We start from the raw sequence: 16,235 nt of genomic DNA on the forward strand, positions 1-16,235 counted from the left end.
TTTCATACAAACAAGCTTTATTTACAGTAAAAGGTGGATTCATAAAAAATCACAGAACATTAGCTTTCAATCACTATATACATTTTAATGCTTGTAAATAACATCCACGATTACATTATCTTTTTCTGCTCCAGTCAGACAGACTTGTCAGGTCAGCGGCACAAAATGGCACGATAAATAACAACAAAAAAATGATTGAACATTTACAAATTAAAGTTTAAATGTAGACATATTATCCCTGTAGCTTTTAAAACTGTTCTCCGCTTGAACATTCCCCCTAAAATGCTTCTCGCAATGAGGTACGGTTCAATTTCACTCAATTTCAGAAAAGGCAGAGAAAGCGAGTCCATGCTTTTGTTCTGGTGGCTTTCTCTGGCTTTGACATCATTGTGTTTGGCCCGGGTTTGGCTTACGGTCGCACCAAGCCACTCTTTAACTAGCTTTTGAACACAGAGTTTGTTTAAAAAATGAAGCATTCTCGGGTCAACGTTCTTGACTTTCACCGTCATCAAATCATTAACACATGCTCCACTAACATCAATGCTTACTAAGTACCCAATTTATATGATATAAATACATAGCTCAACAAATGCATAGCATTTTTCATGAAATTACACTTTGGTCGCTGTACATTAAGTGCTGTCAATACGCCAAATGGATAATCAAAAATGATACAACAAAAATCAAATCCAGTCCTGGTTTTTTTGGCACCTTTACTTTTGGAGAGACCAATCATTGGTCACTTCCTGTACAGGTAGATGTCTCTGTGAAGGCCCGACCCCGTTCTTGCCCTGTGCCAATGTGCTCGTGGTGGATTTAGGGTCACTTTGAAAGCTGTCATCGTTCGATTCTTCCTGAACCGGACAACTGAAGGGTTCCTCCGATGTCCCTCCGCTACCCAGTGACGTCTGACTGACGTAAACCACAATGACCTCACCACTAAAGTTCATTACCTGCCCGCTGGAAATAAAAGTAGTGTTGTTGTTTCCCGTCACCTGACCTGCCGAAAAAGGGCAAAACATCGGTGTTAGCGGATCAGAGCAGAAATAGAAAATGCAATATTTCCACGAACTAAAAATTTGTTCCTTTCCTGTAGGCAAACTTAAACCATCAAACCTGAATCTATTTACGTCCGGTGGGAACAGGCAAACGTATTTGGATGGCTAAACATGTTGCATGTTATTGTAACCAAATGCATGTTATTCAATCATTTAAGGAAGCTGTTTATACAGTATGCTGTTTAAAAATCTGCACAATTATTTTACAAACAGTAGCCTAGTGTAAAAAATGTGACCCTGCGTGTGAAAACCCAGCTAAAGTAATTTTTTGTTACATAATGTAAAAAACATTGTATGAAAATATAACCTTGATATTTTTTATATTGACTGAGTAAGGTTTTGTCAAAGACTGAAATCAAACTTTGATTATCTTAAAGGGATAGTTCGGCCAAAAACGATATTAAACCCATGATTTACTCACCCCCAAGCTGGCCGAGTTGCATCGTTTTTCAGACAAACACATTTTCGGATATTTTAGAAAATATTTTAGATCTTTCAGTTGATTAAATGTAATGTTACGAGGTCCACCCATAGTCCACAACCTTCAAGTCCAAAAAAAGTGCGTCCATCCTTCACAAATTAAATCCAAACGGCTCCAGGATGATAAACAAAGGTCTTCTGAAGGTAATCCATGCGGTGTTGTTGTAGAAATATCCATATTTAAAAATGTATTAACGAAAATAAATACCTTCCCGTAGCGCCGCCATCTTAGTGTACGCACTTTTCTTAGTGACGTATGACAAATTCGGAGGGCGGGGGCACAGAGCAGCAGCAGAGTAACCTCCGTAGGCTGCGTAAGCTCTCATCCTGAATGCGGACGCGACTAAGATGGCGGCGCTTCCGGAAGGTATTTATTTTCGTTAATAAAGTTTTAAATATGGATATTTCTACAACAACACCGCACGGATTACCCTCAGAAGACCTTTGTTTATCATCCTGAAGCTGTTTGGATTTAATTTGTGAAGGATGGACGCACTTTTTTTGGACTTGAAGGTCGTGGACCCCCTAACATTACATTTAATCAACTGAAAGATCTAAAACATTTTCTAAAAATCCTAAAATGTGTTTGTCTGAAAAACGATGGACATGTGCAACTCGGACAGCTTGGGGGTGAGTAAATCATGGGTTTAATATCATTTTTGTCCAAACTATCCCTTTAAAATGAGACTTTAGCCTGGATTTTATAGGCAGGGTCACAAATCTGCAATCTAATGAACCTAAAATATTATTATAATATGAATATTATATTATATATATGTTCAACTGTTTCCTTCCACTGCAAACTTGAACATAAGCTGACTGAGCGGTTCCTTTTTTCACAACATACATATTCTAGACAAACAGACTATCAATGACTCACATTTCACACATCTTTTAGTCATTTACAGCTGGTTTAAAAGTAACCCTACACCCACTCTTTGCAGTGGCTGTCTGCCATATTTTCACAAACACTACTTACTGGAATGGACATGACCTGAATGTGCTTGATCCAATTAATAATACAAAAAGATGATGGTCACACTTTATTTAGTACTTTGACTGTGGTCATGTTATTGTGAATAACACAAATAAACTATTTCTTGTGCTTCCATATTGATATATTAATACATTTGGCAGATAAAAGTAATTTGCAAAAACTACAGGTATGTACAGTATTGTCAAGATGACTTTATTGCTCCCTAAGGACAGTTTAGCTCATCATTTTATTCTGTTTTTCAGAAATAATTATAAATTGTCATTGCAAAAACCACAAGTCTAATAGTGGCGTGTTGGCTTTTGCATAGCACTGAATATATGAAAAAAAAAACAGGCGGTGCCTATGTTGCATAATCAAATTACTGCTACACACCTTGCATTACTATCCACCTATTACAGTAATGTGACTTTTAATCTTCCAGTCTTTCATCATATTTTCCGATTGGAAAACGCTTGCTGGTAAATGTGGGTTTGGTTTCCATGGTTTGCAGTATGAAGCAATACTTAAAAAATACCTAAACTTGAACTTTTTAGGAATGTGTGTTTTTTACCAGATGTGAGAGCCGCCTCTGAGCACCGGTTCTGGTACTCTGCGTCTGCATCCGGGTCGGACAGTTTGTTGTCATTGCTGTCGATCAGCGAGAGGCCCTGATCATTAGTGCTCACCGATGGCAAGGGTGGAATGGTGGTGGAGTCTATGCTGCAGCAACAGGGTTCATTTTGTCTGTACTGCCCCTCGACCTGACCCCTGTCGTCGTAAAAACCTCTTATCTCCGACATGGCTTCCTTCCCAGCGGAGTAGAGTTCCTGGGAACGGTGCAGATCTACGTAATCGGCACTGCCGGCGCAAGCGGGCAGACCTTCAGAAGAGCAGTTTTCACACAACAGAGGCTCTTTTAAACTGATCACTTGAACGTTTTCTGCTGAGGTATCGACGGCATCTCCTGTCCTGCAAGAGCAACACGTCGCGGGGCCTGTGGGTATGAGTTGACTGCAGTCCTCGTTTTCGCCAACCTCGATGGGTTCCTTGGAAAGGACGCAGCTGCAGGAGCTGCCCGACAGCGGGGACGCAGGTCCACTTCCGGAATCTTCACAGGAGCTCCCTGATGATGCGTCAGCTTGGTCCTGGACTTGTTCCTGGTCTGTGCTAGTAGAGGTTTCATCTGTAATGGTCAATGTGGTGCTGGGACACATGATTAGGGAGTCTGGGCAAATCAGAGGGCAGGTTTGTAGACTGTTAGGAAGGTGGGGTGACGGTATCACAGTCTCCTAGGGAAAAGAAACATAAACAAAGATGTAACTCTTTTTAAATTAGGGAGATAAGCTCTGCTACGACAGTGGTTCCTGTATATAATAGACAGCAGGGCCAAACGTCTGAGTACAACTGTAGTATGAACTCAAATCTATGCAAAACCTGATGATTCTGGTATCCCAGCTAGGGCTGTCACGATTATGAAATTTGGCTGATTGTGGCGATTATGACAATTAATTGTCTGTTTGTTGCTTTGACATTTAATTCTCATATTTTTTTTTATTGTTCATGAAAAAAATTTCACACATTGTTGTGATTATTTAAATAAAATCTTTTTACCTGGCAGTAAATACTAATATACATAACACAGTAATCTGATACTGTCTCCTTTAAACAGGTGCTGCAGCTCCCCCTTGTGTTTTTAGAGAGATGTGCAATCATTGTGGTGATCTGAAATCATTGCGATGAGGTCAAACAATCACGATGAGATGATTATTTGATCGTTGTGACAGCCCTAAGCATGATTTTAATAATTTATCGGATAAATGTTTTTTTTTTATAAAGACATTTAACATTCATACTTACTTGTTGACTTCTGCTTCCTTTCAGGTTTTGGACACATGTGCGAAGATTTACTGGGGTGTCAAAGAAAAAGCTTTAATCCACAACATAGAGACAAGAATCTATCTCAAAGTGTTATAAACTAATTTAATGCAGAATAAAATTTACCCGAGAGGAAGTTCATTTTATCCTTACAGCAGAACAGGAAAAGCACAACCAGAGATATCACTATGATGACAGAGAGGATGGCCACCACTACCCAGGGTGTCAAATGACCTGAAAGAGTAAAGTATGTAGATGAGAACCATCGGATAGTGATGATGAATGACCAGAGAATTTAAAATAATAAATCATTTTATTATTATAAAATAATAAAATAAAATAATAATTTTCTCAATTTATGAAGGTCATCATAGTGTCTGGTCTGAGTTTTGCACATTGTTGCACAATCACATCTAACGAAGCCATTTGGATGAGTGACAAAACATCTTGAGCAACAGCCAAAATAATTGTATTAGACATTCAACACCATCCAACAAAATTCCAGCTTCCCACATTTTTGACCAATGAGTTTCTGCAATCCCAGGGAACTTGTGTAATGACTAAATCTATATCTTAAATGCACTGTAAGTCGCTTTGATAAAAACGTATGCAAAATGTATAAATGTATAAATGTACTACTGTACACAGGGTTCCCACACCTTAGTTAACTTCAAATTCAAGGATCTTTCAAAGACTTTCCAGGACCAATACCCTCAAATTCAAGGACTAAACATGGGGACACATTTTAAGTGAGAGCAAGGTTACATTGTGTTACCTTTAAAGATACACTGCTACAGTTCCCTTTCGAGGGAACTCGCGCTGCGCCAATGCGGTGACACTTTGGGGACGCCTCCAAGGGTAAGTGCGTCTGAATGTGTATATCAAATTCAACCAATGGTGACGCTTGACGACAAAGACAGGGTGACACGGGAGCCAGGAAGTATACCGCTATTTGAAATATTGCCAAAGACGGCGTTACAGGGATGCAGGAAGTTTGGCAAGGAAGACGCAGCGTCTCGTTCCCTTCTCAGGAAACAACAGTTACATACGTAACCAGAGACATTTTCATTTGTCAAACATAGCTATGCAAAAAAACATTTTGGTATGAATCAACATTTGCATACAAAAGATATAAGCATTTAAGTTTTCAAGGACCCGTGGGAACCCTGTATACAATAATGTAAAGCCTGAATTTTTTTTATTGATAACTGTTGCAATGCCAAGGGACTAAACAAAATGCAAAATAAGGGAAACAGGAATGTTACAGAAAATTCCATGAGAGATTATTTATTTTCTTAACATTTCCAGCCTGGAATCATATTTAAAATGTTGTGATATTTCCTGGTTCATCTAACACACATAGTATATTCCACACATATCTGAATCCATCTAATAGCAAGTACCACAGTCTGCGCTCTTGAAATGACATAATACAAATGATTTCAATATCCGTACATTTCCTGAGGTCACACGTAAACATGTTATACAACCTACCGGGGGAATGAAGTCCACACACCACATCTGTCGTGGTGCTTCCTGGCTGCTTCTCAGTCTTGCCAATGGCCTTGCAGCTGTAAGGGAATTAGACACATTAACACATGGCGACTCGAAAGCCTGGTCACTTGATCAATCTCAATTTTCTCTGCTAAAAGTAACTGCAAACAAACAACAAAGCGCAAAGAAAATGGGATCTTTCTAAAGGAAGTGGTGGAGTAATTAATCATAATACCACAGTGCGGTAAGACTGCGGGGGCTTTAAAAAATGACTGAGCATTACCGAGGCCTTGTCCAGACAAACAGAGTGCCCGTGAGAAGGAGAGCTGTGACTTTGAGTTTGGTTAAGGAGCAAATATGCGTGTGTGAGTCAGAGAACAAGCATCTTTGTGGCATACACTCCCAACTGTTGTTAAACATGTGAAGTTGTTATTGTATTGAGTTTTTTAAATCAAGAAGAGCACCGATTTATGCGCCTATAATCTGTATCGGCAGATAAATGCATAATTGGATATCGACCGATTGTTTGAAAACAGCCGACGATTAGGGCAGATTATATCCTGGCAATCAAAGAGGATGGAAACATGGCATAATACTTTGAAACAAGTAGTAATAAGCACAAAACTATCAATATCTATCAATATAAGTAGATCATTCTAGCAACTGAATATCGGTATCCGGTCTATAAAAGATATCAGCAAATAAAAGCATTATCGTACATCAGCACATCCCTAATTTTCAGAGACACTCACTACACATTTCCTGCAGGCTTCAATTGACAATTTCGAATGGTTATTTTTTAAGTAGGAATGCACCGATATATTGGCCTATAATCGATATGGGCAGAAAAAAGCATTATCGTACATCAGCCGATTGTTTAAAAACAGCTGACGATCAGAACAGATTATATCCTTGACAATCAAATGGGGTGGAAAAATGACATAATACTTTGGAACAAGGAGTAAGAGGTGCAAAACTATCGGTAATTATCGGTATCAGTAGAGGTCATTTCAAGCAATCAAATATCGATAACAGTACAGAAATTTTGTATCGGCACATCCCTAATTGTCAGAGATACTCAGTCTGTCAATTTTTTTGCAGGCTTCAACTGACAATTTCTAATTGTTATTTTTTTAAGTAGGGATGCACTAATATATCGGCCTATAATCGGTATCGGCAGATAATAGCACTATCGGACATCAGACGACTGTTTGAAAACAGCCCACGATCAGGGCAATTATATCCTGGCAATGAAATGGGATGGAAACATTGCATAATACTTTGAAACAAGGAGTAAAAAGTGCAAAACTATCAATATCCATCAGAATAAGTAGAGATCATTCCAAGCAATCGAATATCGGTATCAGCACAGAAATTTTGTATCGGCACATCCCTAATTTTCAGAGATAGTCAGTCTGTCCATTTCCTTGCAGGCTTCAACTGACAATTTGTAATTGTTATTTTTTTAAGTAGGGATGTACCGATATATCGGCCTTTAATCGGTTTCGGCAGATAATAGCACTATCGAACATCAGACGAATGTTTGAAAACAGCCCACGGATCAGGGCAGATTTTATCCTGGCAATAAAATGGTATGGAAACATGGCATAATATTTTGAGTAAAAAGTGCAAAAATATCAATATCCATCTGTATGAGTAAAGATCATTCTAAGCAATCGAATATCGGTATCAGCTCAGATATTTGGTCAGCACATCCCTAATTTTCAGAGACACTTAATTTCTTGCAGGCTTCAATTTTCTAATGATTATTTTCAGTAGGGATTCACCAGTATCGGCCTATAATCGGTATCGGCAGATAAAAGCCTTATCATACATCAGCTGATTGATTAAAAACAGCTGACGATCATAACAGATTATATCCTGGCAATCAAATGGAGTGGAAAAATGACATAATACTTTGAAACAAGTAGTAAGAGGTGCAAAACTATCGGTATCTATCGGTCATTCCAAGCATTCGAATATCGGTATCAGCACATCCCTAATTTTCAGAGATACTTAGTCTGTCCATTTTCTGGCAGTCTTCAACGGACAATATCTAATGGTTATTTTTTTTTAGTAGGGACGCACCGATATATCGACCTATAATCGGTATCGGTAGATAACAGCACTATCGGACATCTGTTTGAAAACAAAAAAGTAAAAAAAAGGGAAAAACTATCGGTATTAGTAGAGGTCATTCCAAACAATCGAATATCGGTATCAGCACACAAAATTTTATATTGGTGCATCGCAAATTTTCAGAGATACTCACTCTGTCCATTTCTTGCAGGCTTCAATTGACAATGAATCTGAAAATCCATACTGACATGGTGCACAGGACGCTCTGTCTGTTGTTTCTTAAATAAAGAGAAATAGAAATCATTTAGACAAAATTGTTCTAAAATTAAAGATGCAGATGCACTCCAAGTCCAATTCAGTGATAATAATGTTTCTTTCCATCTGGCACTAAAGCTTCTGGTCAGACCACACAGCTGAAAGAGCCACAAATGTTCTGCACTTTCAGTTATGAGTTCAGCTGCATTCATTTTAAAGACATTTTAGTATTTTGATAGAAGAAGCAAAATAAATGCCTAACGATTAATGAACTCTCCTTTAAACCGCTAGACAAACAGGTTTCCAAACCTCCAAAAGCTGAAACACTGTTTATTCAATATTCCTTTATATAAGAATTAAATTACAGTTTGAGCCCACAAGCAATTGTCTGTGTTAAGTGTGTTGAGTCACAACAGGCACTTACCATCTCTCACAACACCTTCTCCTGGAGGGCATTTCTCAATCGGCTCGCAAAACTCGCAGTTGTACACAGAACAGTGGAAACCCTGTTTGCACCGACAGGGTACGGCCGCTGTGCGGTTGTGTGGACGAGTACGGTTGAAACCTTTACCTGTAATTAGATAGATTAAAAAAATCAACATTGCAGAAGTAAACAGGATACATCATGCGAAAAGATCAAGTGATGATTCATAACTGACCCTCATCACAAAACTTCTGAGGGATGCATTTCGTGTCACTGCTGATGTCCGGCTGGTACTCATCAAGACCACAGTAGTGGCAGACTGTGTCTGAGGTGGCAGTGCAATGCTCGGAAACATATTGCCCTGCATTCAAAAGAAGTTTTGGCAATCAATTAAAGACATAATTAAGAACAGATCTCATTAATTAGTCTGTGGTTTCAGTTATGGGGATTAGCTTATTTTTGGCTAATACATTAACATTGCAAGACATAGAAATCTGCAAGTTTTTTTAAAGTCATTTTAGGTTATAGATCACGTGGGTGTTTGTGGACCTCTTCCTTTTTCTCTTCTTCTTCTGCTTTTCAATATGGAAAATGGGCAGTAGTGGTTTATATCTATTTAAACCGGACCCTTCACACGCAAGTGACGCAACATTTACAAACCACTACCAATGGAAAGTTTGGGTAAGAGTCTTATCAACAATACAATTATCTGGTACATATGAATTAATACTGTACCCACCTTGTTTACATTTTTTGCAGCACAACCCTTTCTGCTCATACTCGTCTTGATCACAGTTTACGGCCAATCCTGTCTGAAACAAATGTAACACAAACGTTATACAGCAACATGCCACATCATTACTAGAAACATAAGAGTATGATAGACATTGCAGGGAATTTTTCTGCATCAGTGATAAGACCCACCAAGATTTAAATATAGATGTGTATCCATATTTGCATGGTTTTAGTATGGCTGAAACCACCAGATAGCAAAATATCAGGTTATAGGTCAAATCAAATGTCATCGGAATATCCAAATCTTCTTTGTGCCCTCACCCTGCCTATAAAATCCAGTCTTATAATTTAATTCTGAATTGGGAGCATCAAAAATTGATTTTACATTAAGTTCAATTTTGGCATGACCTTACTCAGTCAATATTATACAATATTATAATTTCAAAGAATGTGGCATGATGATGATTTGGTGTGGAAAACAGTACAGTAAATCGCAAAAAAGACTTATACAGTAGCTGGGTTTTCACAGACTGGGCCACATATGTTTGCTGCAGTACAAACACACATAAGTAAGATCAAACAACAGCTGGAAATTTTCTTACTGATGTTTGCAATTACTTTAAGCCATATGGTCCCACAGTAATTTTAGTGGTTTTATGAGGTCAGTTTCCTCCCCGAATACAACCAAATTAGAGATACAACGGTATATCGGCCAATAATCGGTATCGATAGTTTAAAAACAGCCAATAGTCATGGCCGATATATCCTGTCAATCAAATGAGAAAAGGAAAATGCAATGAATTTGAGCTTTGTGTATAGAAAATGTAAAGAAACATCACTAGTTTGATGGTCATTATATGAAGAAAATGTAATCTTCTGAATTTAGTTAATGCAACTTAATATAACCACTAAACTATCGGTATCGGCAGATATCAGACAAAAAAAATTGGCTATTAATATTGGTGGAAATTTTCATATCGGTGCATCTCAAGAGTACAAATGTATTTTTGTCAAATATTTTTGTCCTGTTTTTTTTAAATAAAACACCACTTGGTTTGATATTTCATTATCTAACACCATGACATTTTATACATTTAATTGTGGCTTATGGTTTTAAATAGTCTTTGGTATCGTCTGTTTCTGATTGTAAAGCAACACAAAATAACAAAAAATAACCCAAAAAAGTATGGCATGCGGACCCAATTCCTGTGGGCATAATTATAATCTTAATACATAAGGTTCATCTAAGTGTTAAAAACATCAGGAAAGAATAGAGAGAGTAAAAGTGGGAAAGTGTATAATGGGTGATATTACTCCACTCACAGCAGTATGTAAGAAGAAAAAAGAAAATAAAGCACAAAACACCACCCACATCCCTTCAGATACCACAAATGCATTCCACGGTTTAACAGCAGGGCAAAATTAAACTCAATCCTCTAATTTAGTGCAAATATGAGAAAAGCCAGTAGTCACTCATATAAAAGACAACATGAAAAGAAAATAGTGCCAAGCTCAGCATATTGGCCTCTTGGTGGAGGTGAGGGCCTCAGGGTTGTAGAAAAGACTTGGCTGAAATAGTAAATTTTTCTTTGTGCACCATTTGAAAATACTACAATTTCTTTTTGCAGAGCATAGTAAAAATGTACATGTATTAAAATCAGCACCACAGGTAATGCTTAAATATTTGTATTCCAGCCAACATACACAAAAAACAGGCTGTATTTTAAAATGAGAAAAATGAACATGATTTATGAACGATAAAAACAATGCCCCTTAAACGTAAAAAGCAGAAGCAAACATTTTCCTATGATCACATCCAGTCTTATTCCCGTTTCATGGGATCGTTCATGGATCAGTGGATTTAACCATCACCTCAAAGGGAAAAATTCTTGTGTATCATGGAAATTCACAAGGAAGGACTTCTTTATCAGATTTGATGAAAATGATATAACCTTTGCCTAAACAAGTAATTTGTCAAGCTTAGTGTATCAACAACAAAAAACAGGGAAAAAACAATTTTATTCAAATTATAAAACCGACTGTGAGGCCTGTGGATTATTTTGGTATTCAAATTAATATTTGCAGTGCTTCTTATGAAATTTAAGGATAAAAAAATATTTTATCACGACTATTTGAAACTGATTATTTAAAAACAATGCATTCACTTAGTTTTTGTTAGGACTTTGCACATAGTCAACGGGTTTGATTGTAAGGGTTTGTCTTGCCATACAAAAAGACCCAACATCTTTTTGATGGATGTATGAGAAGAAAACACAGGAAACCAACGGGAATGTCCAGAAATCATTCCTGATCCCTCTCCATATGAACATAAGTGCAAGCTCAAGGGACACGACATATTTTCATTGACTATATATATAAGATCATGGTCAGATACGCCCTGAAAAAAATTATAGCCTATGTTAGAAAATATGCAACGGACACAAGATGTCTTTTTCTCACTGAACATCACTATGTTTAGCAGTGTGTACGGATGTTCAGCTGCAAGTTTAATGATTTTAGGCTTAGCTCATTGACTAGAAATGCATTGGTATAATAAATTGGCAGAAATAATGCCACAAGTATAGTTTTGCATACTACCTTAACTATACCTAAATGATGTACTAATAAATTGTTTAAATAGAATTACAGCTGTGATTTTTTTCTTTCTGTTAACCTATGTTATATGCAATATAGCTTTAAGCTGTGTTAGGTAAACAAGCACACCACAAACTTGGCAAGCCATTTAAAGTCAGTTACCTGAAGAATACACTAACTATATTTACTTATAATTGAAAGTAGAAAGAAAATGTTTAATGTTTTTAGAATCAAGTTTTGAGATACACACACATTGTCCTTTATAATTCTTACACCTTGGCAAGCTCAGACATGCATGTGATGCAACAAAAAACAAGTTTACACTTTTGACCTGATAGACCGTTAGATAACTTAGACAGCTGGAAGACTAATTTACTGTATCTGTCTGCCTGAATAAATGAATGAATGCATGAACAAATGAACGAATGAATGAATGAATGAATGCAAATGTCTTGATAAAAAGGTATGCAAGAAATATAAAGAAAAACAGAATTGCATAAAAAAATATAGAATTTAAATAATTATCCATCATGTTGTAAAAAAATAATATAAGAGTGTTTTAAAATAGGTTGACATGAAAAACTACGGAAGCCTTAATGGCTATGGCTAGATCAAAAAGCTCATATGTAAATCTTCTAATACGCTGCCAAAGTTGTATTTTAGGGAAGCAGGCAATCTTGCCTGTTATGCACAGTTTATCGATTATATTAGATGACGATCACATTTACATTTGGGGGAAAACTTCCAGCTGTTCTGCAGGAAAAGCCCACGCGCAGGTCACTTATGTTTTTTTTATCATAAAACATGAACGAAGCATATCTCATTGACATTCGCATTCATATGGAGTTCCCCTCAAAAGTGTACCACAAAAAACTAACGTACTTGCATCAAAAGAAGACAATGACTGCGTCTATAAGCGTAGTAAACTACATATAGCAGCTTTAAAACGATTGGGAACCTGATGCCCCCGAAGTGCTGTCTAGTCTTGTTTGCTTACTAGGCTTTGAGACACAGCAAATCTAATGTATGTCGCACATAACGTTTACTGTTCCCGCTGAAATCCCTGACATAAAACTGGCTGTGTGACCACTTTTTTTGTTTAATGTGTAAACCCAAATAACTAACCACAAATTGTCTCATTGGTGTCAGGGGCGAAAATCTCATCTAAATGTTGGGGGGGACAATAAACATAAAATTTTTCAAGAACAATTTTTGAAGGGGACACCAATAATACAGGCAAAATTGTACTTGCAAGGAAATGGGTACAGATAGAAAACGTTTCTCTTTCTCTATGAACAGACGCAAATTTAATTTTAATACATATGAATGCAGAGGTGAAAAGAGCAGGCTAATAAAATTTTCTACTTAAGTAATAGTAAAGTTACTTTAATAATATGCTACTTAAGTAAAAGTAAAGTTACTTTAATAATATTTTACTTAAGTAAAAGTAAAGTTACTTTAATAATATTTTACTTAAGTAAAAGTAAAGTTACTGGTCTAAAAATCTACTCAAGTAAAAAGTCATTTTAATTTTAAGAGTTACTTTTTTACAGCGGGGAGAGGTTTCTAGTATAGTTCACAAAGGAAGGATATATACATCTCAAACTATGTTTTTAATTGTAAACATCTCTACAATTAAAGTGCAATAACAAATGTTAATAAAATAAAAAGCTTTTTTATAACTAAGAAACATTTATGGAATTATTTAATGATTTTTACAGGTGAGTTATGCACTTTTGAAGCAAAAATAATATGAGGTCAGCAGCTAAATACAATCATTATATGAAGGTTGTAATTGATGTATTGCTGGTAACATACATTGTTATTAAACTATATACATAAATGAGCATATAATGAGATGAGTGCCATGGCTATACACTATACATCCTTTACACGTTTATTAGCTCCCAGACCTGTGTACCTGATGTCTTTCAATCTATCTCTCTCGCGCGCTCGCTCTCTCTCTCTCTCTGCAATGTCTAATGATCTGCGCATTCTCGAGGACTTCTTAAGTTGTTTGACTTGACGCAAAGCTGCTAGACCTCGGAAGATAATGCGCATGTATTAAAAACGCATCGTGCAAATTAGCGGTTAAAACCCGGTCGGCAATTCACAAACTCCGTACTCAAGAGCACGAACCCTACCTGAATGAAACAATCGCTTTGCGTCAAAGGCCAGGGGTTTCTTTCATAAGAATTGAATTGAGGGTCTGCATTAGCCCGCGCCTGTCTCGTCCCTCTCCATGGTTCTTTTTGCGCGTTCCCCCGCCCATCAATCAATCATCCGACCGTGGCGCGTCTTTATCACCTTACTTTTTTATTTATTTTTACTCAGTAACGGATATGATTTAACATGTAGCGAAGTAACCTACAATACTTTAAACATACTTAAGTAAAAGTAAAGTACAGATTTTAAAAACTACTCAAAGTAAAAGTACACAAAAAACTCAGTTACAGCCAGGTGAGTAAATGTAATTTGTTACTTTCAGCTCTGCCTCACCTCTGCATGAATGCATAAAAATGTTTTCTTGATCGTTTATCTGCTTCTGTTCTCAGAAAACAAAATATGTTCATGTTTAGATGTCAAAATAGTCCAGTTTTAAAACATATGAGGATAAACTGATAAGTGATGGGAAACGTTGTATAGCTGATTAACGCGTCGGCTCCGTACACTTCTCTACCACCGGAATGTGTGGTGGTGAGGTAAAAGGGGCGCGGGCAGTGGACCAAACCACTGTGAGGCAAGGGAGGGGGAATCAAAATGTTTAAAACGTTTTTTTGTTGTTGCTCCGTTTGCATTTGTATTGTTTCACTTCTTACACAACTATTTTAAGTATTATAAATCATTAAATTATTTTCAATACACATATTCTAATGATATTTTAGGGGGGACAACCCTCAGATAGGGGGGGTCCTGTCCCCCCCGACCCCCCCGGGATTTCCGCCCATGGTGTAGCATAACCATGCTACTTGTAGTTTAACTATAAAACCATGGTTTTTATTAAGGGAATTGTGTAACGGAGTTTGGCATTGGTATTGAGAAGGAGTATTTCCAGTAACGTTAAACAGTGCAAAAATAACATCGCCAAAATACTTATGTTTTTCGCTCAACTTAAATGTCTAACTAACCAAATGACCAAAACAGTAATATTTAATATAAAATAACCACATGGCAATTGCAAAACAAAAGATGTGCTTGACTTCACGCGGCGCAGACCGGTCAGCTTATGATGACACTGCATGATTGCAGTGCCGCGAGAGTCGTGATTGGACAGCTGTTCTGTAGAATCGCTCTCGCGGTACTTCGATGTCATAAACTGATCGGTCTGCGCAGCGCAGCGTGAAGTCAAAAACATCATCTGCTTGCGATCTACTGTACTATGTACTTTGTTTACAATCAGTTATCAACCGCAAACAACCTACCTGTGTGCATAGTGCAAGAACCAAGTGCGTGATCCATCCCTGAAATATCCAACTGGCTGAAAAATTCAGTCTCATTATTGGAAACTTTAAACGACGCCCCGACGAAACTGGATTCAGTTTTTCAGTGTAAATGTATTGTCCAGAGCAGTTGTGCTGTCAGTGTCAGTTGTAAAAGATGAAAGGCAGATGATGAAGCTCCACACAGCTGTGCTTCAGTCTCATGGATCATGTCCCATGATGTTCAGTCACCCCTCGACTGCCGCTCTCGCTGTCTTTCCACAGCACTACAGTCATGTGCGAGCTGCTCAGTCTCTTACACGCTCCTCCCATTCAACAAAGTATTCATACGAACACCTGGATGGTCATCATCACTGTTGTTTACTTTTGTTACAATTGTTTGAAAAAATATTATTTAAACGGTAATTTTTGAGTAAAATGTTCCTATAGCTCAGTTGGTGGAGCGCATAATATATTTAAATGTACAAAATAAATATTTACAACAGTATATGATGGAAAAATATATTTTTAAATGATTCATTTGAGTGAATTAAATTAGAAAAACAATTCTACAGATAGCAAATATTTCATTTTGTAAATTCATATATTTCGTATGTTGACATGAAAGTCACAGTAAAACGTCATACTAAATTGTACTATACTGTATTAAAACACTTTGTTAAAGTATACTACAGTGTTCTGCAGTACTGTAGTGAATTGATAAAGAGTATAGCCTACTACAGTATTTATGGTAAGGTCAAACAATTTACAACAGCTTGGTACTTGTAGTATTGTAGGCCATATAGTATGTATTTACTATCAATTTACTAGATAATACTACAGAG

General features: G+C 37.0%; 1 protein-coding gene across 1 annotated transcript; it reads right to left on the reverse strand.

Moving 5' to 3' along the window:
• On the reverse strand, positions 1 to 15,687 carry tnfrsf11a (tumor necrosis factor receptor superfamily, member 11a, NFKB activator). The gene is made up of 10 exons (XM_065258079.1): positions 15,394 to 15,687; positions 9,381 to 9,453; positions 8,877 to 9,002; positions 8,642 to 8,788; positions 8,156 to 8,240; positions 5,884 to 5,960; positions 4,516 to 4,623; positions 4,372 to 4,421; positions 3,086 to 3,803; positions 1 to 1,000 (listed from the first exon to the last, which is right to left on the reverse strand). The coding sequence occupies exons 1-10, from the start codon at positions 15,466 to 15,468 to the stop codon at positions 714 to 716; spliced, it is 1,746 nt and encodes a 581-aa protein (XP_065114151.1). The 5' UTR covers positions 15,469 to 15,687; the 3' UTR covers positions 1 to 713.
• Between the last annotated feature and the right edge of the window lie 548 nt (positions 15,688 to 16,235).

The sequence above is a fragment of the Paramisgurnus dabryanus genome, chromosome 22 (assembly GCF_030506205.2).
Source record: "Paramisgurnus dabryanus chromosome 22, PD_genome_1.1, whole genome shotgun sequence".
Taxonomy (NCBI): domain Eukaryota; kingdom Metazoa; phylum Chordata; class Actinopteri; order Cypriniformes; family Cobitidae; genus Paramisgurnus; species Paramisgurnus dabryanus.